The sequence below is a fragment of the Lepisosteus oculatus genome, chromosome 27 (genome assembly GCF_040954835.1).
Source record: "Lepisosteus oculatus isolate fLepOcu1 chromosome 27, fLepOcu1.hap2, whole genome shotgun sequence".
Lineage (NCBI taxonomy): Eukaryota > Metazoa > Chordata > Actinopteri > Semionotiformes > Lepisosteidae > Lepisosteus > Lepisosteus oculatus.
This window is the reverse complement of record NC_090722.1, coordinates 5,094,927-5,112,263: the sequence shown is the minus strand read 5'-3', so window position 1 is coordinate 5,112,263 and position 17,337 is coordinate 5,094,927. Positions and strand designations below refer to the sequence as shown.

At 48.4% G+C, this 17,337-nt stretch overlaps 2 protein-coding genes across 2 annotated transcripts in view; one reads left to right on the top strand and one right to left on the bottom strand.

Annotated features, from left to right (window-relative positions):
* sema6cb (semaphorin 6Cb) overlaps nucleotides 1-8,210 on the bottom strand; it is a 306,316-nt gene extending 298,106 nt beyond the window's left edge. The window contains exon 1 of the mRNA XM_069184905.1: nucleotides 8,155-8,210. The gene's annotated coding sequence lies outside the window, so the exon portion shown is untranslated. The remainder of the gene's footprint in view (nucleotides 1-8,154) is intronic.
* tnfaip8l2b (tumor necrosis factor, alpha-induced protein 8-like 2b) lies at nucleotides 399-16,886 on the top strand. Its single transcript, XM_069184916.1, has 3 exons — nucleotides 399-544; nucleotides 12,154-12,476; nucleotides 14,176-16,886. Exons 2-3 carry the CDS (start codon nucleotides 12,159-12,161, stop codon nucleotides 14,416-14,418), a joined length of 561 nt encoding a protein of 186 aa, XP_069041017.1. The 5' UTR covers nucleotides 399-544; nucleotides 12,154-12,158; the 3' UTR covers nucleotides 14,419-16,886.
* Nucleotides 16,887-17,337: the final 451 nt, after the last annotated feature.

Sequence of the window (17,337 nt, the reverse complement as noted above, 5' to 3'; positions counted from 1 at the left end):
CCAGCTGTAACTCAGCAGTCAGCAGAACAGACAGAACTGCAAGCGCCAATTTCACTCTCAACCAAAACAGAAAAAGATACACAATTCTGCTGCGAATGGTTACGGAGACACACAAACACACGGGCCAACACATCCCCTTTTTGAAAAAAAAAAAGCAGCATTACTGGAGAGTTGCAAAATAGTTTCTGTGGATTGCACGAGCCAGGACACGCAGAGATCAGATCACAAAGAAACGACAGAGTCAGCACAGAGGAGAGAGAGAGGCAGCACACGCGCGCACACGCACACACACACACAGATACTTTAGGGGCGTGGATTCAAAATTAGTTCCTCAAGGAAGTGCAAGTCAAATTATCTTGAAACAGAGCGAAGGAGACTGATAGCAGCAGGAGTAGTAAGTTTTATCCCCCCCCCCCCCCGCCCGGTGCAAAGAGGGCCGTTATCAGAAGAAGGGACTGCATGTTGAACATCTCCGCCAGTTCGGCAAGGGGGCCAGCTTTGACAAAAGAGGTGGGAGGAAAAAGACCAAGGGGCTAACAACCAGGTAAGGATCTCCTTCACTTATACTTGAGCTGCAGGGCTTATAATCACCATCGCCACTGACACCGTCCGCGTCGCGGTTGGTTTCAGGCCCGCCCAGATCACAGCACCGTTAGCTCTCCACACTCTTCCTCTTGCGCCTTCCTCGGTCGGAGCCCAGCCTCTGAAGCAGCCTGGCTCTTACCTGCAGTGCTCTCCTTCAGTCTGCCAGGATTCACTTACACCTACAAAACTTCAAACGTGCCTGTGATAAGCCTGGCAGGACGGAGCAGGATGCCTGCCCGAGACAGATTTCCCAATAATTACACAGAGAGCTCTGTTAGGATGACACTAGCAGGGGAGGATCGTGTGATGAGGTCGGGCTGAAAGGCGGTCGTTTCTGACTTGGCTGTTTCCGAAGTCGGGATCATTTTTTTTCTGCTCCCTGGATCCGAATCTCCACACCTTCTTAGGTTGAGGAGCAAAAAAAAAACAAACAAAAACAACCAACTTGGCTTTGAAAGCTGTGACAGACAAAGATGTTTTGGTGGCCTAGTTTTTTTCCCCAAGCAAAGATGCAAGATTTTCTAAGCAAAGATGCAGTTCCGAAGGATGATGTGGAATGTCCGCTGAATGCTCACTTGTGCCCAGGTTCTTAACTCTTACTAAAAAGGATACTGGGAAAGATCTTCATACCCCCGCCACCCGCCGCCCTCCTCACTAAGAAGAAAACCTTGCCACTCCAGTTCTGCTTTGCTGCTCGAGGGTTTCGTTTCCTTTCTCAAACGACATGCTTTTCTCCAGGGCTCCTGCTGTACTCTATCCGGCCCACAAGACTACAAATCACGAGGGTCCGTGAACCGGCCCTTCAGAACGACAGGCGGCGTAGGCGTCTATTTTTTGTTGTTCTTTTTGCACGCTGTAGTGCATTTCCAAAAGGGGGGGGCAGCCTCCTGATTAGAGGGAGCCCCCTCTCGCAACCGCGTGAACGGGGGGGGCGCCTGCCGGCACGCTGGCCTGCCCACCTGCGCGCGTGGCCGGAGGCAACCAGCGCGTCAAGTCTGTCCGGAAAAATCTGTCCGCTGACTTCGAAGGTGCCGTCACCGCAGTGCGAAAGAAGACAAAAAAACCCGTCACCAAACCTGTCGTCTTTGCACTTTCAGATGTTCTTCATACTCGCCTCTTCACAAAAGAAATGCTCCAAGAATCACACATCCTAAACCCCTTATTTGTCACCAAACATCAAACAGTGCCTGATCACAAGAGCTCTACTCTACATTGCCGGAAACTCTTGTCCCGATTTGCTCACTGTGTCAAGCCCAAGTGCTCATTTAATAGCTGTCCACCGGATCTACTGCTCATTTGCAATGCCACAGATTTCTGTACACATTAAGACTTAACTGGACTGGGCTATGCTACGGCTCCACTAGACAAGGAGCAGGCTTAAGCAGGAGAGAAAGGCACAACTCTGGGTGAAAACCTCTGCAGCCTGCTGGGGAACACACCAATTACAACAGCCTAAGGCTAAGAGCTTCACATATTTGTGGCGTGCTAAATATTTACCTTGCAGAACCCATCTTGTGCAGAGTCCGAAGGAAACAACTTTTTGAGGCTTTTGAAAGGTAGGCATTTTTAAATAAACGTGATTAATCTGGAACTATTACTTTCAGGGTCACCCACAGGTTGTGCTTAATCAGAAGAGGGGAAGAAAATGAGTGTTGCGCAATCCCCTGAAGCCTACTACCAAGGGTGTGTGCAATGAGGCCGGTGTGTGCTACGGTGAAATACACCCCCCAGCTTTGCTTCTGGGCTTCAAACCCAGACAACTAAAACTGTGGCTCTGTGGTGATCTAAAGTGTAACAGCAGCGTCTAGGTGCAGAAGGAAGACTCTCACCCACAATTTAAAGTTTTAAAATGGAATAATTGGCCAGGCAAGTCTCCAGCTCTTCTGGCTTCACACTCTACCCCAGTGTCTCCAGATGCTTCTAGTGTGTCGTGTGATCACAAGGCATGGGTAAAACATGGTGAAACTCAGGGAAAATGGCAAGAACAGCAGAGTCTGGCACAGAACTCTTGATTACTATCGGAGAAAGGACGACAGGATGTACAGTGCAATAACCCCACTGCCTCACAGGGCGAGATCTAGATGGAGGGACGACTGCAGCTGAACTGTCGCAAAGTTTCCGATACCTCTGAAATACTGGCAGCTCTTTTGTCATGTTTAAGCGTACAGTGTACTTATTTCTTCTCGAGCCAATCTGCTTCTAAGAAAGGCGGTGTCTCGCCCATGCAGCCTGCAGCTCGGACCCCACCAGTGGCCAGCCTGCCCTGGCCCGCGCCAGACTAGCCCGGGGCAACACTCTCCTGAACCAGATGACTGCTGTGCCCCACACACTACAGGCACCTTCTGGCTCTGCGCCCTTTCTTTTCTTCCTAAAACAAAACCGGTCTCGCACTTCAGAGGGATTCTCCCAATGTTTTCGCACAACAAATCGTACATCGCACGTATTTATGCAAAAACAAAAAAAGAAACATTTCTTTGATGTGGCCCTAAATCCGCCCCCTGCTAAGTGACAGAATCTCCTTGTGCTCACTTCTTTGGTTGAAAGATCAAACCTGAAATAAACTCAGCACAGTATCACATCTTGATATCATCTTGATACATCAGGAGCAGCACATCATGACAGTACACACCCTGCTCGCTGTACCACCCAAGACAATAACTTCCTCTAAAGGCACAATTATTAGGAACCCAGAGTCTCCTTTTTCAAGGACTCCCCCTGAACCAGTTCCCACATAATTGTGGAACTTTGGAGTTCCAAGAACAAAATATTTCATTTAATTAGCTAAACACTTAATTTGACCTTTTCCATCAATTATTTTTTCTGCTTTTATATCTCTGGTTTCCCATTCATTACCATTAAAAAAAAAAAAACAGCTAGGTCTGAGAAGTCTTGCCCTGACTGTGAGATGCGTCGTGGGGGGGAGGGGAATTGGCGTCGCACAGTGTTCGGAAGCCGTTGTGCAACGCAGTTTTACTTTCTACACTCAGCGTCTGCAACACCGAGGCCTCTTTCAAGGGAGAAGCCAGCGCGTCCCGGCCGCAATCTCAAAATGCACAAACAGGGATGTGAAACCAGAACGAATTAACTGAAAGGCAAGAGCCAGGGGTCACAGGGTTCTCACTGGGCCTCGGGCTTTAATTACTTTCATAAATCTACAAAACGAGGGATCTGACATTATTGAGGTTTGTGCCCTTACCCCCCAACAGCACACACGGCCCAGACTTCACAGAAATTCGTTATTACTGCTTGCAAACCCATCCACCTGACACAGAACTAAAAACACAGCAGGACAGATCTTGGATCCGTGGGGATCAGGAGACTCTGTCCTTTTAGAAAACACCAACCTGTCCAATCAGGCTCCATCTGAAACGGCTCACTTGTCTCCAAGACCTCAGCTGATTCTCATTTCGCTCCATGGAAAAAACAACAACAAACACACGCTTTACCACTGGAGGAAGTCAGTCCTATTTATCTTGCCATTTTAAAGGCATGACAGTATGAAACATTGAAGTCGCTGCTCCTAGGTGACCAGCAACTTGCGGCAAGGCCACACTGTGCTGGCTCCTGTAAGCCTGACATTTAAATTCGAAGTCTTACAGACACGTTTACAAAAAAGAACTGGTATTTCATGGCAAAGGTATAGGACACTAGTTTGATTTGACTTGTATGAAAATGGGCACAGCTTCCAGAAAAGATTGTAGCTGGAAGCAAAATACAGGATCGGCTCCAATCTCCAGCCCCCCGACTCCCCCACAGGAAAAAAAGGGATTTAGGATTCATTCCATGGCCTGCAAAAAAGTTAAGAGCACCTGAAAAAATCGATGCCAGTGACACTGTCCGGGTTTTCACTGCCAAAAGTGTCTCTGGAGGAGTTTCTGTTTTCTATGTATAACTCTTCGAGAGGCAAGTTTCAGATTGTGCAAATAAAAAAAACGCCACAATCTTAAATCTACCAATATGTCAGCAAATGGTGTTCAGGCTTTCTGAGAAAAGTGCGCTGTAAAGACCTTTACGTGCCCTTGCTAGCTAAGCAGAACGGCATCGCTGCTCTCAGTTCAGATGCGCTGTAGGGCTCCCTGGTTTCCAGCTCAGAAAGGTCACGGCATCAGAGAGCTGTAGCGTTGATTACCCGGGAGAGCCCATTTCTCAGTACTGCACGTCATAAACATCACGCATCACGCCCCGCACCACCTGCCAGAGGTCCAGATGTTCCCAGCTGCAGCCAGCATGGGTCTGGGCTGGAGTGCGGGGGGTTGCACACTGTAAAGCCATCGGAGCTAGCCTTGTGATGCAATCTCTATACTGAGCGGCAAATGCCCTTCGCCGCAGCTCTTTCCTGGACTGATCCCAGAACAGATCATGCAGGCTTGGATGTAGCTGGTGTGCTCCACTGTCAGCAATTCTCGCAGCTTCTGGACATCCAGGAAGCACTGCATAAAGTGTTCACTGTGTGACACCACCTCCTTTTTTCCTTTCTCGAGGCAAAAAATTATTCAGTCTACTGCACCTTCTCATCCTCCCGAGTTCTCCCGAAAACACCCATCTCATCTTCCTCACAAGATTACAGAGTCACGTTTTCTAGGGAAAAGGCTTTCTTTGGCGCAGGAAAGGGAACAGCTAGCTTGGGGAGGAACGCTATTTTCCCCCCACCCAAGAAAGGAAGGTGACTATAGGGTCAACAGGGCGTCAAAACAATGAGCGACATGGGACCTAGCAAAACCCAGGACTGCCATTATTTATTATTGAACCTGTTTTTCCTTATGAAAAATAGTAAGTCAAGGTCAAGATTCACCTGCAAGCGTACCCAATAGCCAGCACATGCAAAGACTTCTTGAGAGTCGGATCTATTTCAAACATAAAAAAGCGTTATTAATAATTACTAGAACATGCGAGACCTGCCAAGTGCAAACTTAACTCAAAACCAAATTAACAAGTTTTAAAAATTACCCATTACCAGATGAAGTTTAATTTAGGGGGCATGCATCTCCAGAACCCTGAACTGAATTGAGGAGCTACACAAATCAAGCAGGATTCTTTTGCACGCGCTGTGATTCATCTTCACCATCATGCTCAAGAACATGAGCTTAAGACCCAGGCTTTGTCGGGTTATTGGAACATGATCCCCCCATTTTACGCAAGAAAAATGTTTTGCCCTTATGTCATGAATCTGTCAGCCTCTGCAGGCTGTTTTTTTATGAACGAGGGCTGGGGAGCAGAGCTTGTGTCAGCCTGTCTGAGCTGTGCAGACCGCAAATTATTCTCGTGGCTTGTCGGAGCAAGACCTGGGGTTGCCGTGCGGAGCTCTCTCTCACTGCTGCACACAGGAAGTCAGGTACTTCTGCTAATCTCTCCCCCCACCACCACCAACACAAACAAAAATGTAGCAAACACTTTGAAAAACTCATCACTCCATTGTTTCATGAGGTCACTGGGCATGAGCATTTTAGGGAATTGAGGAGGGAGGAGAGGGCTCTGTTTCACAGGCTGTATGATCACATATCACATTGCACATCTAGTACTGTGAAAAAGTTTCAGATCAGAAGCGTTTTATAGGATTTTTATCCAACATAATTTCGCACCAAAAAGGAAATGAAACATTAAATTTTTACACAATTATTGCATTGATGGATTCAACTCCCAGAGGAGAGCAGAGTGAGGAAGCCAGTTCAGAGATGGGGAATATTAGAAGGCCAATATGATTGGCAAATGCCAAAGTGAAATTTGGCCCAGACAGTGGGGTAATACCCCTTATCTTTTTGAAAAGCGCTCTGGGATTAACCATGGTGAGTCAGGACCTCAGTTTTATGTCTGATCCGAAGGGCTGACTGCATCTCTTTTACAATATAGGTGTCCCTGTCACTATACGGGGGCATTAGGACCCACATAGACTGTGGGGTGAGCGTTCCTACTAATCGCCACTAACACCTCCTGTGACAGCAACTTTAGCTTTCCCAGGACGTCTCCCAGGAGGTTATACCATCATAGATATAGGTCTTTGTTCAGAAACCAGCTTTCCCTCCTAAGCTGCAGTGTCTCTTTTATCTTACACTAAGGTTGGTCCATGCTTGAGAGAGACAAACAAGGGCAACATACTGTAGGACTCTTAAGGTCTGGGCTCAGGGACCCACGGTCATTGCAGAATAATTTGTAATCTTGTCGGCAGTTTGCATATTATTTTGTATTTAAGTGCTTTAAGTATTTATTTGTCTTTTAAGTTTGTGCCTCTTCCCAGTGAGAGGTGCTCTGCCATCTCACTGTGCCAGGAAAACAAAGAAACCACTTGATCATTCAGGTTTTCATTCTGGACTACAGGGGGCAGGTTACCCGATATTGTTAAGTGGTATCGGAGGATTATTTTACTATTACCTTAATACAACCCCCACCTGTTTCTAACAACATGCACACTGTCTACATTAGTCTGCTCCTACAGAAACGCTCCCAGCCCATGGCAACAGTAGACAAAACTGGGCTGCACATGCTATGCAGGATGATGTCATTCTCATCAAGCCCTGCAAGTAAATCAAGATGATGTCACTCACATCGAGACCTTCAACGGCTCCAGTTTTACCTAGAGTCAGTCATGTAAGAGCCTGCACATTCCCAAATGCCCAATTTACCAGAATCAAAAAGTTCTTGGACACCATCTTCAACATCTATATTTTCCCCTTACATCCCCCCCAAAATTTGTAATTATGAAACAAATCGGTCCTAGAGTTTAAAGAGGCCATAGTCCCACCGTGTCTTATTTTGAGCACAGTGGTATTAAACATACAATGAACAATTCTACATCTCCCTGGGCCTCTGAATCATGACTCGCTAAATGCTCGTGCCTTACAGGGCCTGTCTCGACATTGCAGAGTCGCCGCAGTCGAGGAAATACCACAAGTACACAACCTCACTCACGCACGCACAGTAGTGTATCTGAGAATTTACACCTCACAAACTCCGGGTCAGCCGTGAGGGGAATTAGGCAGTTTCTGCACAATTTTGTTAAATCAACAGTAAAAAATAAGACATTTCTAATCCATGGCTATCAGGGGACACAGTAATTTTGCAGTGCTGACATTCTGCCACTTCTGTTTCTTCCTCTGACTCAAAAAAATCACAGATTCAAAATAAAACATTAAAGCGCTTTTATCCTTTGTCAGGCTCAGTGAAATGCACAACTGGTGTAGGAAAGCCACTGATAAAAACCATAAACTCAAGTGTCTGTTCATACGATTTCCCAATCCTCCAACACAGAGGAAGGCAGTTGCTCAGTGTCAGTAGAAATGGTTGGGGCTTTACTTAGAGAGCTGTTGTTTAGGGCAAGCAAAGAGGTTGGACGTAGGAGCATATCAGAGTTCCACAAGCCCCGGCTCTTCATAGTGGATATTAGCACTGCGCAACACAAATTTCCTTCCTATTGGCATGGCACTACTTATCGAAGGTGCAGACGCAACTGTGCTAATAAAACTGCCTGCTTGTGTGCTAAGGGTGTATTGTGAAGGGCATCCCCAAAGTTTCTCTTTGATGCTGCGTGACTGAAGACTTAGCTCACAAGGGTGTTAGGTAGTATGAGGTGTTTACCTGTGCTTCCATTCCGGTGGGCGGGGGACAGGAAAACCTCCTCTCTTCTCTCACCTCGGCTGGTCCTGATCCAGCTGTCAACACCTGCATCCTTACTCGAGAAAGTTCGTTACAGGTTTCCTCCAGCCAAACCGCCCTGCAAGACAGGAAAACAGAGAACGACAAGTGTCAAAACAAACAAAACGCAGGATGTGCCTTTTCTTTACTACGGTATATGAAATACATCTGCACGTGCACTGCCTGTGGCAGATGAAGCTGCAGGCATATGTCAACGCATCCTGAATACACAAAGGCTTTTAAAGCATACTTTCCTATACAAAGGTTTCTGGCAATAACCTGCAACAAATGGCAAATAAAGCAGTCTGGAGAGGCGTCTTACAGTATTACGGAAACATTCACGAAGCAAATGCGCAAGAGCCTCTTGAGAGTCTGCTCAGAGAACACCTGTGCATGCAGCCCGCAAAGCCACCACAGTCCGGTTTCTCAAGAGTTAAAGGGGCTCTTGCCACTTAAAATCTGGGATTAAGTCCTTACAGCGTTAACAACAATCTATTTCGACCATTTTAGGAAAACACCTCAAGGCACAATCAATCAATCGAGAAATCAATGGGTCTGGCACAGGGAGGAGAGGGGTGAAGGCTGGAGAGTGTAGAGGAGTTTAGCACTGTGCAACAACACCACTCTGCTTCCCCAGTCATTCAAACAGTCAGTCGGCATGGCTGGCACAAACTGGACCAAAACCCCCAACTTCTGCTTCAGCAGCACGACTTACAAGACGAGACCAAAAAAAAAAACAAACAAATAGATCTAATTTTCCAAATACAGCTTTGCGTGCAGGTCTGTGCCTCGCTAAAATGCTTCCCCGGCATCACTTCCTTTCAGACAGCCTTGGGCATCTGGTAGTAAATCTGAATAAGATTTTCCCACAAGACACAAGAGGATCACGCACCATAGCAATCATGCACCAATCTGAAACACTAATTCCCTCATATTATTTCTGTTCTACCACAGCCACTGATGGATGCAAGTGATCCAATTAACTGGAGAGTTGATAAAAACTCCATCCAACATCTCTACCGCAGATCAGATCAGCGGCAACTCTTCCCCTCCCCCTCCCTCTAATCGAAACTTTACTGCCTTTTCTGGTGCTAGAACTCAAAACAATGTAAAAACGGGTAGGAACATTTATTGAAAAAAAAATACTTATGTGGCAAAAACAAAATCCAAAGCGAAACAAGAAGACGGATATACAGTATGAGTGTGAACGTGGCATCTAGCATCTCAGACAGCGCATCACTCCTTCCACAGCAGGAAGGCCTGCCCGCTTCCAGTCGAAGCTCAGCCAGGCCTCCCTCACCCATTGGCTAGCTACAGCTCCCAGCACGCGGACATGTGAATCTGAGGGCCTGTCTGATTTCGCCCCTTCAGCTCCCTCGATCTCACTTGGCTCTCGGTTCCCCGTTTCTCTCTCTCTCTCTCGCTCGCTGCGGCAGGCAAAAGCTGCAGAGGAAGTGGGTTCTCTCTGCTGCCCTGCTCTGTAAAGAAGACGGCCACATAACGATGGCAACACCAAAAAAAAAAAGGTTGACGCTGTGCAAGCATGATGGCAGAGCTTTGCTCTCGGCAGGCGCCCCGAGCCCGGAAACCGCGCCCCCTGGCGTTAACACTGATCAATGTGGACATATCTTTCCTCAGCCAGGTAGCTGCAGAGGACCGCCCTGCTGGGTCGTACAGTACCAATCTGTGTTAAAACTGTGTTTAAAACTGTCATTTTTGCTTCCAATATCTCAAAAGTATGACGGTATTAAATGACAATTAAAGGGAGAGGTGCTAACATGCTGAATTAAATCTAGGGCTCTGAACGTGCTTGCCATTTCAATGCTGACTATGGAGGTATTGTCTCTATCAGTGTCTCCAGTCCAGTCAGGGGTGTGTCAGTGTGTGAATTCAGGGGCAGTGTGAGAGGAGAGGGACAGCAGTGTCTCCAGTGCAGTCAGGGGTGTGTCAGTGTGTGAATTCAGGGGCAGTGTGAGAGGAGAGGGACAGCAGTGTCTCCAGTGCAGTCAGGGGTGTGTCAGTGTGTGAATTCAGGGGCAGTGTGAGAGGAGAGGGACAGCAGTGTCTCCAGTGCAGTCAGGGGTGTGTCAGTGTGTGAATTCAGGGGCAGTGTGAGAGGAGAGGGACAGCAGTGTCTCCAGTCCAGTCAGGGGTGTGTCAGTGTGTGAATTCAGGGGCAGTGTGAGAGGAGAGGGACAGCAGAGTCTCCAGTCCAGTCAGGGGTGTGTCAGTGTGTGAATTCAGGGACAGCGTTGAGAGGAGAGAGACAGCAGTGTCTCCAGTCCAGTCAGGCGTGTGTCAGTGTGTGAATTCAGGGGCAGCATGAGAGGAGAGGGACAGCACTGTCTCCACTCCAGTCAGGGGAGTGTCAGTGTGTAAATTCAGGGGCAGTGTGAGAGGAGTCCAGACAGGTGTGTGTCAGTGTGTGAATTCAGGGGCAGTGTGAGAGGAGAGGGACAGCAGTGTCTCCAGTCCAGTCAGGGGTGTGTCAGTGTGTGAATTCAGGGGCAGTGTGAGAGGAGAGGGACAGCAATATCTCTAGCAGTGTCTCCAGTCCAGTCAGGGGTGTGTCAGTGTGTGAATTCAGGGGCAGTGTGAGAGGAGAGGGACAGCAATATCTCTAGCAGTGTCTCCGGTCCAGTCAGTGTGTGAATTCAGGAGGAGTGTGAGAGTAGAGGGACAGAAGTGTCTCTAGCAGTGCCTCCAGTCCAGTCAGGTACTTCTCAGTGTGTGAATACAGGGGGAGTGTGAGAGGAGAGGGACAGCAGTGTCTATAGCAGTGTCTACAGCACAGTCTGGTGTTTGTTGGTGAATTCATGGCTGACTATGTAAAATGCAAGTGATATTCTCAGATGAATGCACAAACTTATCTTGCACATTTTATGTGCTGAAAGAAGCAAAACAACATAAAAAACAAATAAAATTCAGGGCAGATCTGGAAATTTTCTCACAGCTCAAGCAACAACTTCTGCAAAGCACACATCTCAGAAGACTGAAAGGGTGGAGTGAGAAATTATTTTAAAAAACACCCCATATGCTCTAAAGCCATACATAAACTGTTACACCCTTGAGGTGAAAAACGTATTTCATTTGCTGGTGTGGCGTTAATGACAGGAAACTACAGGCAACCAGCGACCACAGAGAGGAAACACACAGTAGCCCGCAGTTTATTTTCTCACGCAGAACACAGCCCCCAATCCCGGAGCTTCACTCATCTCTTGGAAACCCCTCAGCCTCCCACTGTTCCCTCTGGGATTTTACAACTTTTACATCTTCACAAGTTTGTATTTCGTCTGGGTTCTCTGGTGGAGAGATAGCCAGTTTGTTAGAAATCTATCAGCTCGCTCGGAAAGCAGGCTGCACTCTGAGGCTCAGACCTCAAAGGCGGTCCCACCTCCCGAGTTGTGTCACCCCGCCCCCAGTGCCCCAAAGTCCCCGAGTGGCACTGCGAAACAGCTTCGGCACTGCCAGGGAAAACTTGGGATAAGTCAGCAAATACGGGTGTGCCACATCATCAGGGAAGAGCCATGCCTCACCTCCAGCTGTCAGTAACCCCCCCCGTCAGCAGCTGTGCAGCACGTCAAGAGATTATCAGATGGGTGGGAGGGCGAGAGGTGCCTGACCGGCCTTCCTCATTCTCCCAGTGCTGCACAGACGTTACCGCTGTGAGCCGACACATAAATAAAGAACTGGAAGGCTTCAAACTGGGCAAGGATACAACACACGATAAGGCGTTAATAAAAATAGTTTCAGTCTTTCACGTGACCAGGCTGCAAATCATCTGGCATTGCTCTCGCACGACATGATTACACCGATTTTTGTTTTCAGCGCCCAAGATTGTGGGTTCAAACCCCAGGGTGCAGCTGCATACTCTGTAATGTCTACCTCTAGTGTTCTGTTTCACCCTCTCAAAATCCCACGCCTTTCTCTCCCCACGCTCAGCCGCGATGGAGGGCTTCAGCTCCAAGGACATGGCCATGCAGATGCAGAAGAAGATCCTGAGCCGCATGGCCAGCAAGTCAATGGTGCAGATGTTCATCGACGACACCAGCAGTGAGATCCTGGACGAGCTCTACCGGGTGTCCAAGGAGTTCACGGGCAACCGGACCGAGGCCCAGAAGGTGCTGAAGGACCTCATCAAGATCGCGGTGAAGATCGGCGTGCTGTACCGCCACAACCGCTTCAACGCCGAGGAGCTCAGCCTGGCCCAGGAGTTCAAGAAGAAACTGCACCAGGGCGCCATGACGGCGATCAGCTTCTACGAGGTAAGTCAAGCACCCCTCCGCCCTGCTGTGGCAGTGAGACCCGCTTCCCGTTTTAAAGCCGGACTGTAATGTGTAAAAACGCACCAAGATCAGATTCTGGGCATTGCGCCTCCCTTCGACCTCAAGTGTGGAGCATGAGCAATTTGGGAACACCTGACTGACCGTGTTGTTTCCCCCAACCTGTACGTGTTGACAAGAAAGGCTTCAAACGAGAGGAGGCCCACTGGGCCCACTGCCATCCAACACATTTAGTTTACTGACCCAAGGATCTCAAGCCTGGCCTTGAAAGAATCCAGGAGGGTAACAGCTTTAACATGGCTCTCTACCCGGTTCCAGACTCCCACCTTCATTGCCAATGAAAAGCCATTTAGACAGAAAAAAAAGGCAGCAGCCAATTCGCTGGCAAGCAGAGGAGACAGTGGGTGGGGCTCTTGGCTAAATTTCCACACGGCCACGTGCCTGTGGCAGCACATTCCCGGGGTCAGAGATCAAATGCAGAACCTGGTCAAGCTGGCAAGCCCAGGTATACAGAGGTCAAGTAGAAACACAGCTGGAACAAAACCCACAAGACAGAGCTCGGATACGGGGACTCAGACCTCTTAAAAGACAGTTCAAGTAGGGAGCTGTGTCAGCATGTGTAGGCTTCAAAGGAACAAGTAAAGGCTCATTCCATGCTGAAAAGAGTAGAAAAAGAGAAGAAAAAGAATCTTTCGGCTGTGGAGCCTTCTTTGGGATCCACAGCCAAAGTGTTGTTTCTTTATCTTCTTTTCCGCATGGAATAAGCCTTTACTTGTTCCTCTCAAAAGATATATACTGCCTGAAACCACTGGTAATTAAGGCCAATTAGGTTATTACATTCTCAGCTATAATAAAGAGCAGGACCTCTGAACATCTCTCCAGGACCAGGAGTGCGGATAATGGAGACAAAGAACACAAAAAACAGGTGGTTTATGACTGCATATTATTTTATCACCCTACCTGCTCCCACGAGGCAGTGTCGGGGTTTTTGTATACATATTTACAGTAACACACCAAAAACCCAGTTGGAAGGACTTGTGTTTCCAATGTAGAACGACACTCCAGAAAGTCAGTGCAAAAACATCTAGTTGCCATCTCCAGACATGGCTGCGTCCAGCCTCTACTGCGTTTTGTTCAATAACAGATTAAGTTATCTCACGCCTTTCCGTCTTTAAACCGGCGATAAAACGCAACCTCAATGAAATAGGATAAAACTACCATAGTTGCTCGAAATCTCTGTTCTTCATAACTTCCTGTGGGGAGGCGGGCAGAGATACAGACCTTTGCTTGTTTCAAAAGTGTCCAACGAAAGGCTCTGCTCGAAGCGGCCCCGTTTCTGCCTGTCCTCCATATTGCCAGGACAACTCCCGCCATTCCCGGTTTTTTTTCCTAACGACACACCACACTCGCCTCGTAAAATGTCTCAGGGATATTATTTTGGGTTTGGGGATTGGTAAAGGGTAACTTGTCGAGTCGTTATACTATTAAAAAGTCAACTTTTTTTAATCAACGAAGTTACTTCCCATTCTCCCTTCAGAAACAAAAACGAAACAAAACGACGCCGCCGATTGGGCTCATCCCCCCCCCCCCACACACACACAAACACACAAGCAAAAAAAAACACGTTTTTTTCTTCCCTTCCCCTCTCATCTCTCTCTCTCTTGCCTTCCCTCCCCGAAAGGTGGAGTTCACTTTCGACAAGGCCGTGATGGCGGAGATCCTCACCGACTGCCGCGACATGCTCCTCCGCCTGGTGGACAAGCACCTGACGGCCAAGTCCCACGGCCGCATCAACCACGTCTTCAACCACTTCGCCGACACGGAGCTCCTCACCCAGCTCTACAACCCCGGGGGGCCGTTTCGCCCCAACCTGCAGAAAATCTGCACCGGCCTCAACAAACTGGTCGAAGAGGGAAAACTATGAGGTGGCGGGCGAGGGAGAAGGGGTGACTCCCACCCCCCAGCCCCACTCAAATGGTGGACCGAGAGTGGGGAAACTGGAAAATTGAGCGTGGAGACTTACGGGCACGGGTAGTGGACCGAAACAAAAACAGACTTCGTGTTCTTCCAAATCACGGTTCAACGGGTTCATTTACGACCACCGAAATAAAATGCAGGTCTCCCGGTGAATTGCCCTGGAAAAAAAAGATGGGGGATATTGCCATCCTGCGCCATATGTACTCGCCTCCTGTACTTTTTGGGTGTAAAGTGAGTGTCGATGTGCAGGAGGGCCTGTTGTCGCCGCCGTACGACTGGACGGGGCTTATTATTTAAGACGAACCGGTACTGGGACACAAATTACTTTAAAAAAAAATAAACGAATTGTTAAGGAAGCAGGAAACCGGCGACGACCAAGGCAGGCTTTCCTTGCTTCTTGTTCTTTAATTTTGTGAACAGGCTTCAGTTTAAATGATTTTTGCATCGCGTTTTTAACGAGTTTAAACTTTAGTCCTAATACTAAACCCGAAGTGAAGGGGTACCCCTGCACATCATTCTTTTTGAAGGCAGGAACGCGCGTCCTCGGTGACGTGCGGCTGCTGCCACCTAGTGTCTATAAAGCGCAGCTGCGCACAGGAGGCCGAGCGAGCCATGTGACTTGTGAGTTTCTGTAAAGCAGGGGTTGCCTACACTGGGCCTGGAAATCAGAATGCAGCGGGTTTTCTTCTTATTTGCCTGTTTAAGTCCTAAAAGAGCTCCTCGGCTGGGAGAAGGGTTAAGCCGGCTTCGCCCTTTTAATCGCCTCTCTGCAGCCCGGAGTGGTTGATGATTTCAGGAGAAAACCTGCTGGATCTTTTGGATTCTGGGATCTGGAGTTAGGGAACCCCAGCTTTAGGTATTCTGGCCCCCCCCAGGGAGCACGCTGTCTCGATGCGCTGCAATGCCCTGTGTTTTTCACACTGTGGGTGGCTGAACCTGTTCCTGTGCCTTCAGGTCAGAATTGAACAGCCGAGTCATGTGTGAACAGCATGAGGCTTTGTATCGGAGTCGCCCGGCATGTTACTGTCCCTTCCAGTCCCAGTCAGCTGCAGCGCCCTGCACATGCACTGGCACCTGGCCTTGCCATAGGGCTCTAGCTCATGACCACTGAAATGAACCGAAACGGTTTAGGAAAAATTCTGCATTGGAGTCAACTGCAAGGGTGAAATGTCCTTTTATTTTTCTTAATCGCTGCCAACAACTGGCCACAACAGCACCCTTCAGGCACTTCAATACAGTATTGCTCATAAACCCCTTTTCTCGCCCTAATATTCCATGACTTAATAAAGCGTTGTATTATTTTCTGATGAATCTTTAAGATCCGAGGATCTCTGGCAGCTGTGATATTTATATTTTGTTCCTCCGTCACTGTGCTCTGTGCCAAATGACGAGTCTTCCAAGGGCCTGCGTGTCCGCAGGGCGCCATTCCAGCTCGTTATTAACGGGCTCCATCAGCTCGTTATTAACGGGACCGACGCCGCAGCTTCTTCCAGATTTTCAGGAGGCGCTGCTTCGAAGAGACCTCGAAAACCTGGAGACACCGGGGTTGCCCAGCCCTGTGCTAGTGTCTGGGAACGCGTACATTCCCAAATGTGTGCCGCAAATAGAGTACTTTGCTGTTCCGAGACATGGCCCTTCTGTAATGTATTATGCGTTAAACACGTCCGGTTTGCTCAACTCTACTGATGCACCAGCGTGACCTCTCTCAAGGTCAGCTGGGGCCACTCCTGGGTCCACCCGGATCCCATTGCCAGGGTTTAGCTCCTGCTGGGTTTCGTCCCACCTCTCGGTCCAGTCTGACTGGCAGCTCAGGGATCTAGCCCTGCCTTTGACCGCAGAGGCCCTGGTGTCCTCCTGTCTCCTCTGGCCAGTCCTGGATCGACTCATTTCTCTCCCCCTGCAGAGAGCAGGGAAGCTGTCCGAGCCCTGGGGTGACCGGTTCAGACCTAGAGGAGCTACTGTAGGTTATTAAAGCGCATTTAAATGATCAGTGAGCAGAGGTCCAGAAAGGGCATTAACACCTCCCTGATTAAGTGCCCTGACCGATCCAACTGGGAGCCCAGCTGGAGCTATACTGGTGCTGTGGCTCCCAGGAGCAGGACTGGACTCCCTTATATCTGTAGCAATCCTGCACTAGTGTGAGATGACTGGGAGCTCCTGGGACTCACAAACTGGATATAAGACTTTAAGAACCGTCTATTATTAACAGGGAGAGAATGAGATCTCTTTTTGTTTTACAAAGCTCCTGAAGCAGAGATCCCTCAGTCCTACAGTGGACTGTGTCCCTGCAGACCCAGAGTTGGAACCACTGTTCTGGGGCAAATCCCACCCTCATCGTGGGAGGTTCCTATTAAAAGTATTCCTGCTGTGGATTTTAATATCATGAAAATAATAAAAATATTTTTTTTTAACAAATGAGTTCTCCTTACTTTGCACTGATCACAATACGCCTGGTATCTTGGCCCTGCTAATGCAGTGTCTGGTTTGATCACTGCCGGTACTTAAATGTGCCATGATGTCTTTTCCCTCTTTCAAATGGTGGGAAGCTTTTTCCCAAGCAAATTGCTTCTCTCCCACCACTTAAAAAGAATATAAGCATATTTATCAATGAGAGGAGGGCATTCAGTCCATCTGAGCTGTGGTCACTAGCAGCTAATCTGATCCCAGAATCCCATCCAGCCATGTCTTGAACAGAACCAAGGTGTCCTGTTCAACAAGACTGACCAACCTGCTCCACGCTCCCGCCTCCCTCTGTGTAAATAAAGGGCCTCCTGTCCCTAACTGGAGGATCTCATCTTGAAAGAATCCAAAGTATCAGCTTCAGCAACATGGCTGGGCAGCTTGTTTCCAGTCTCCCAGATCAGCT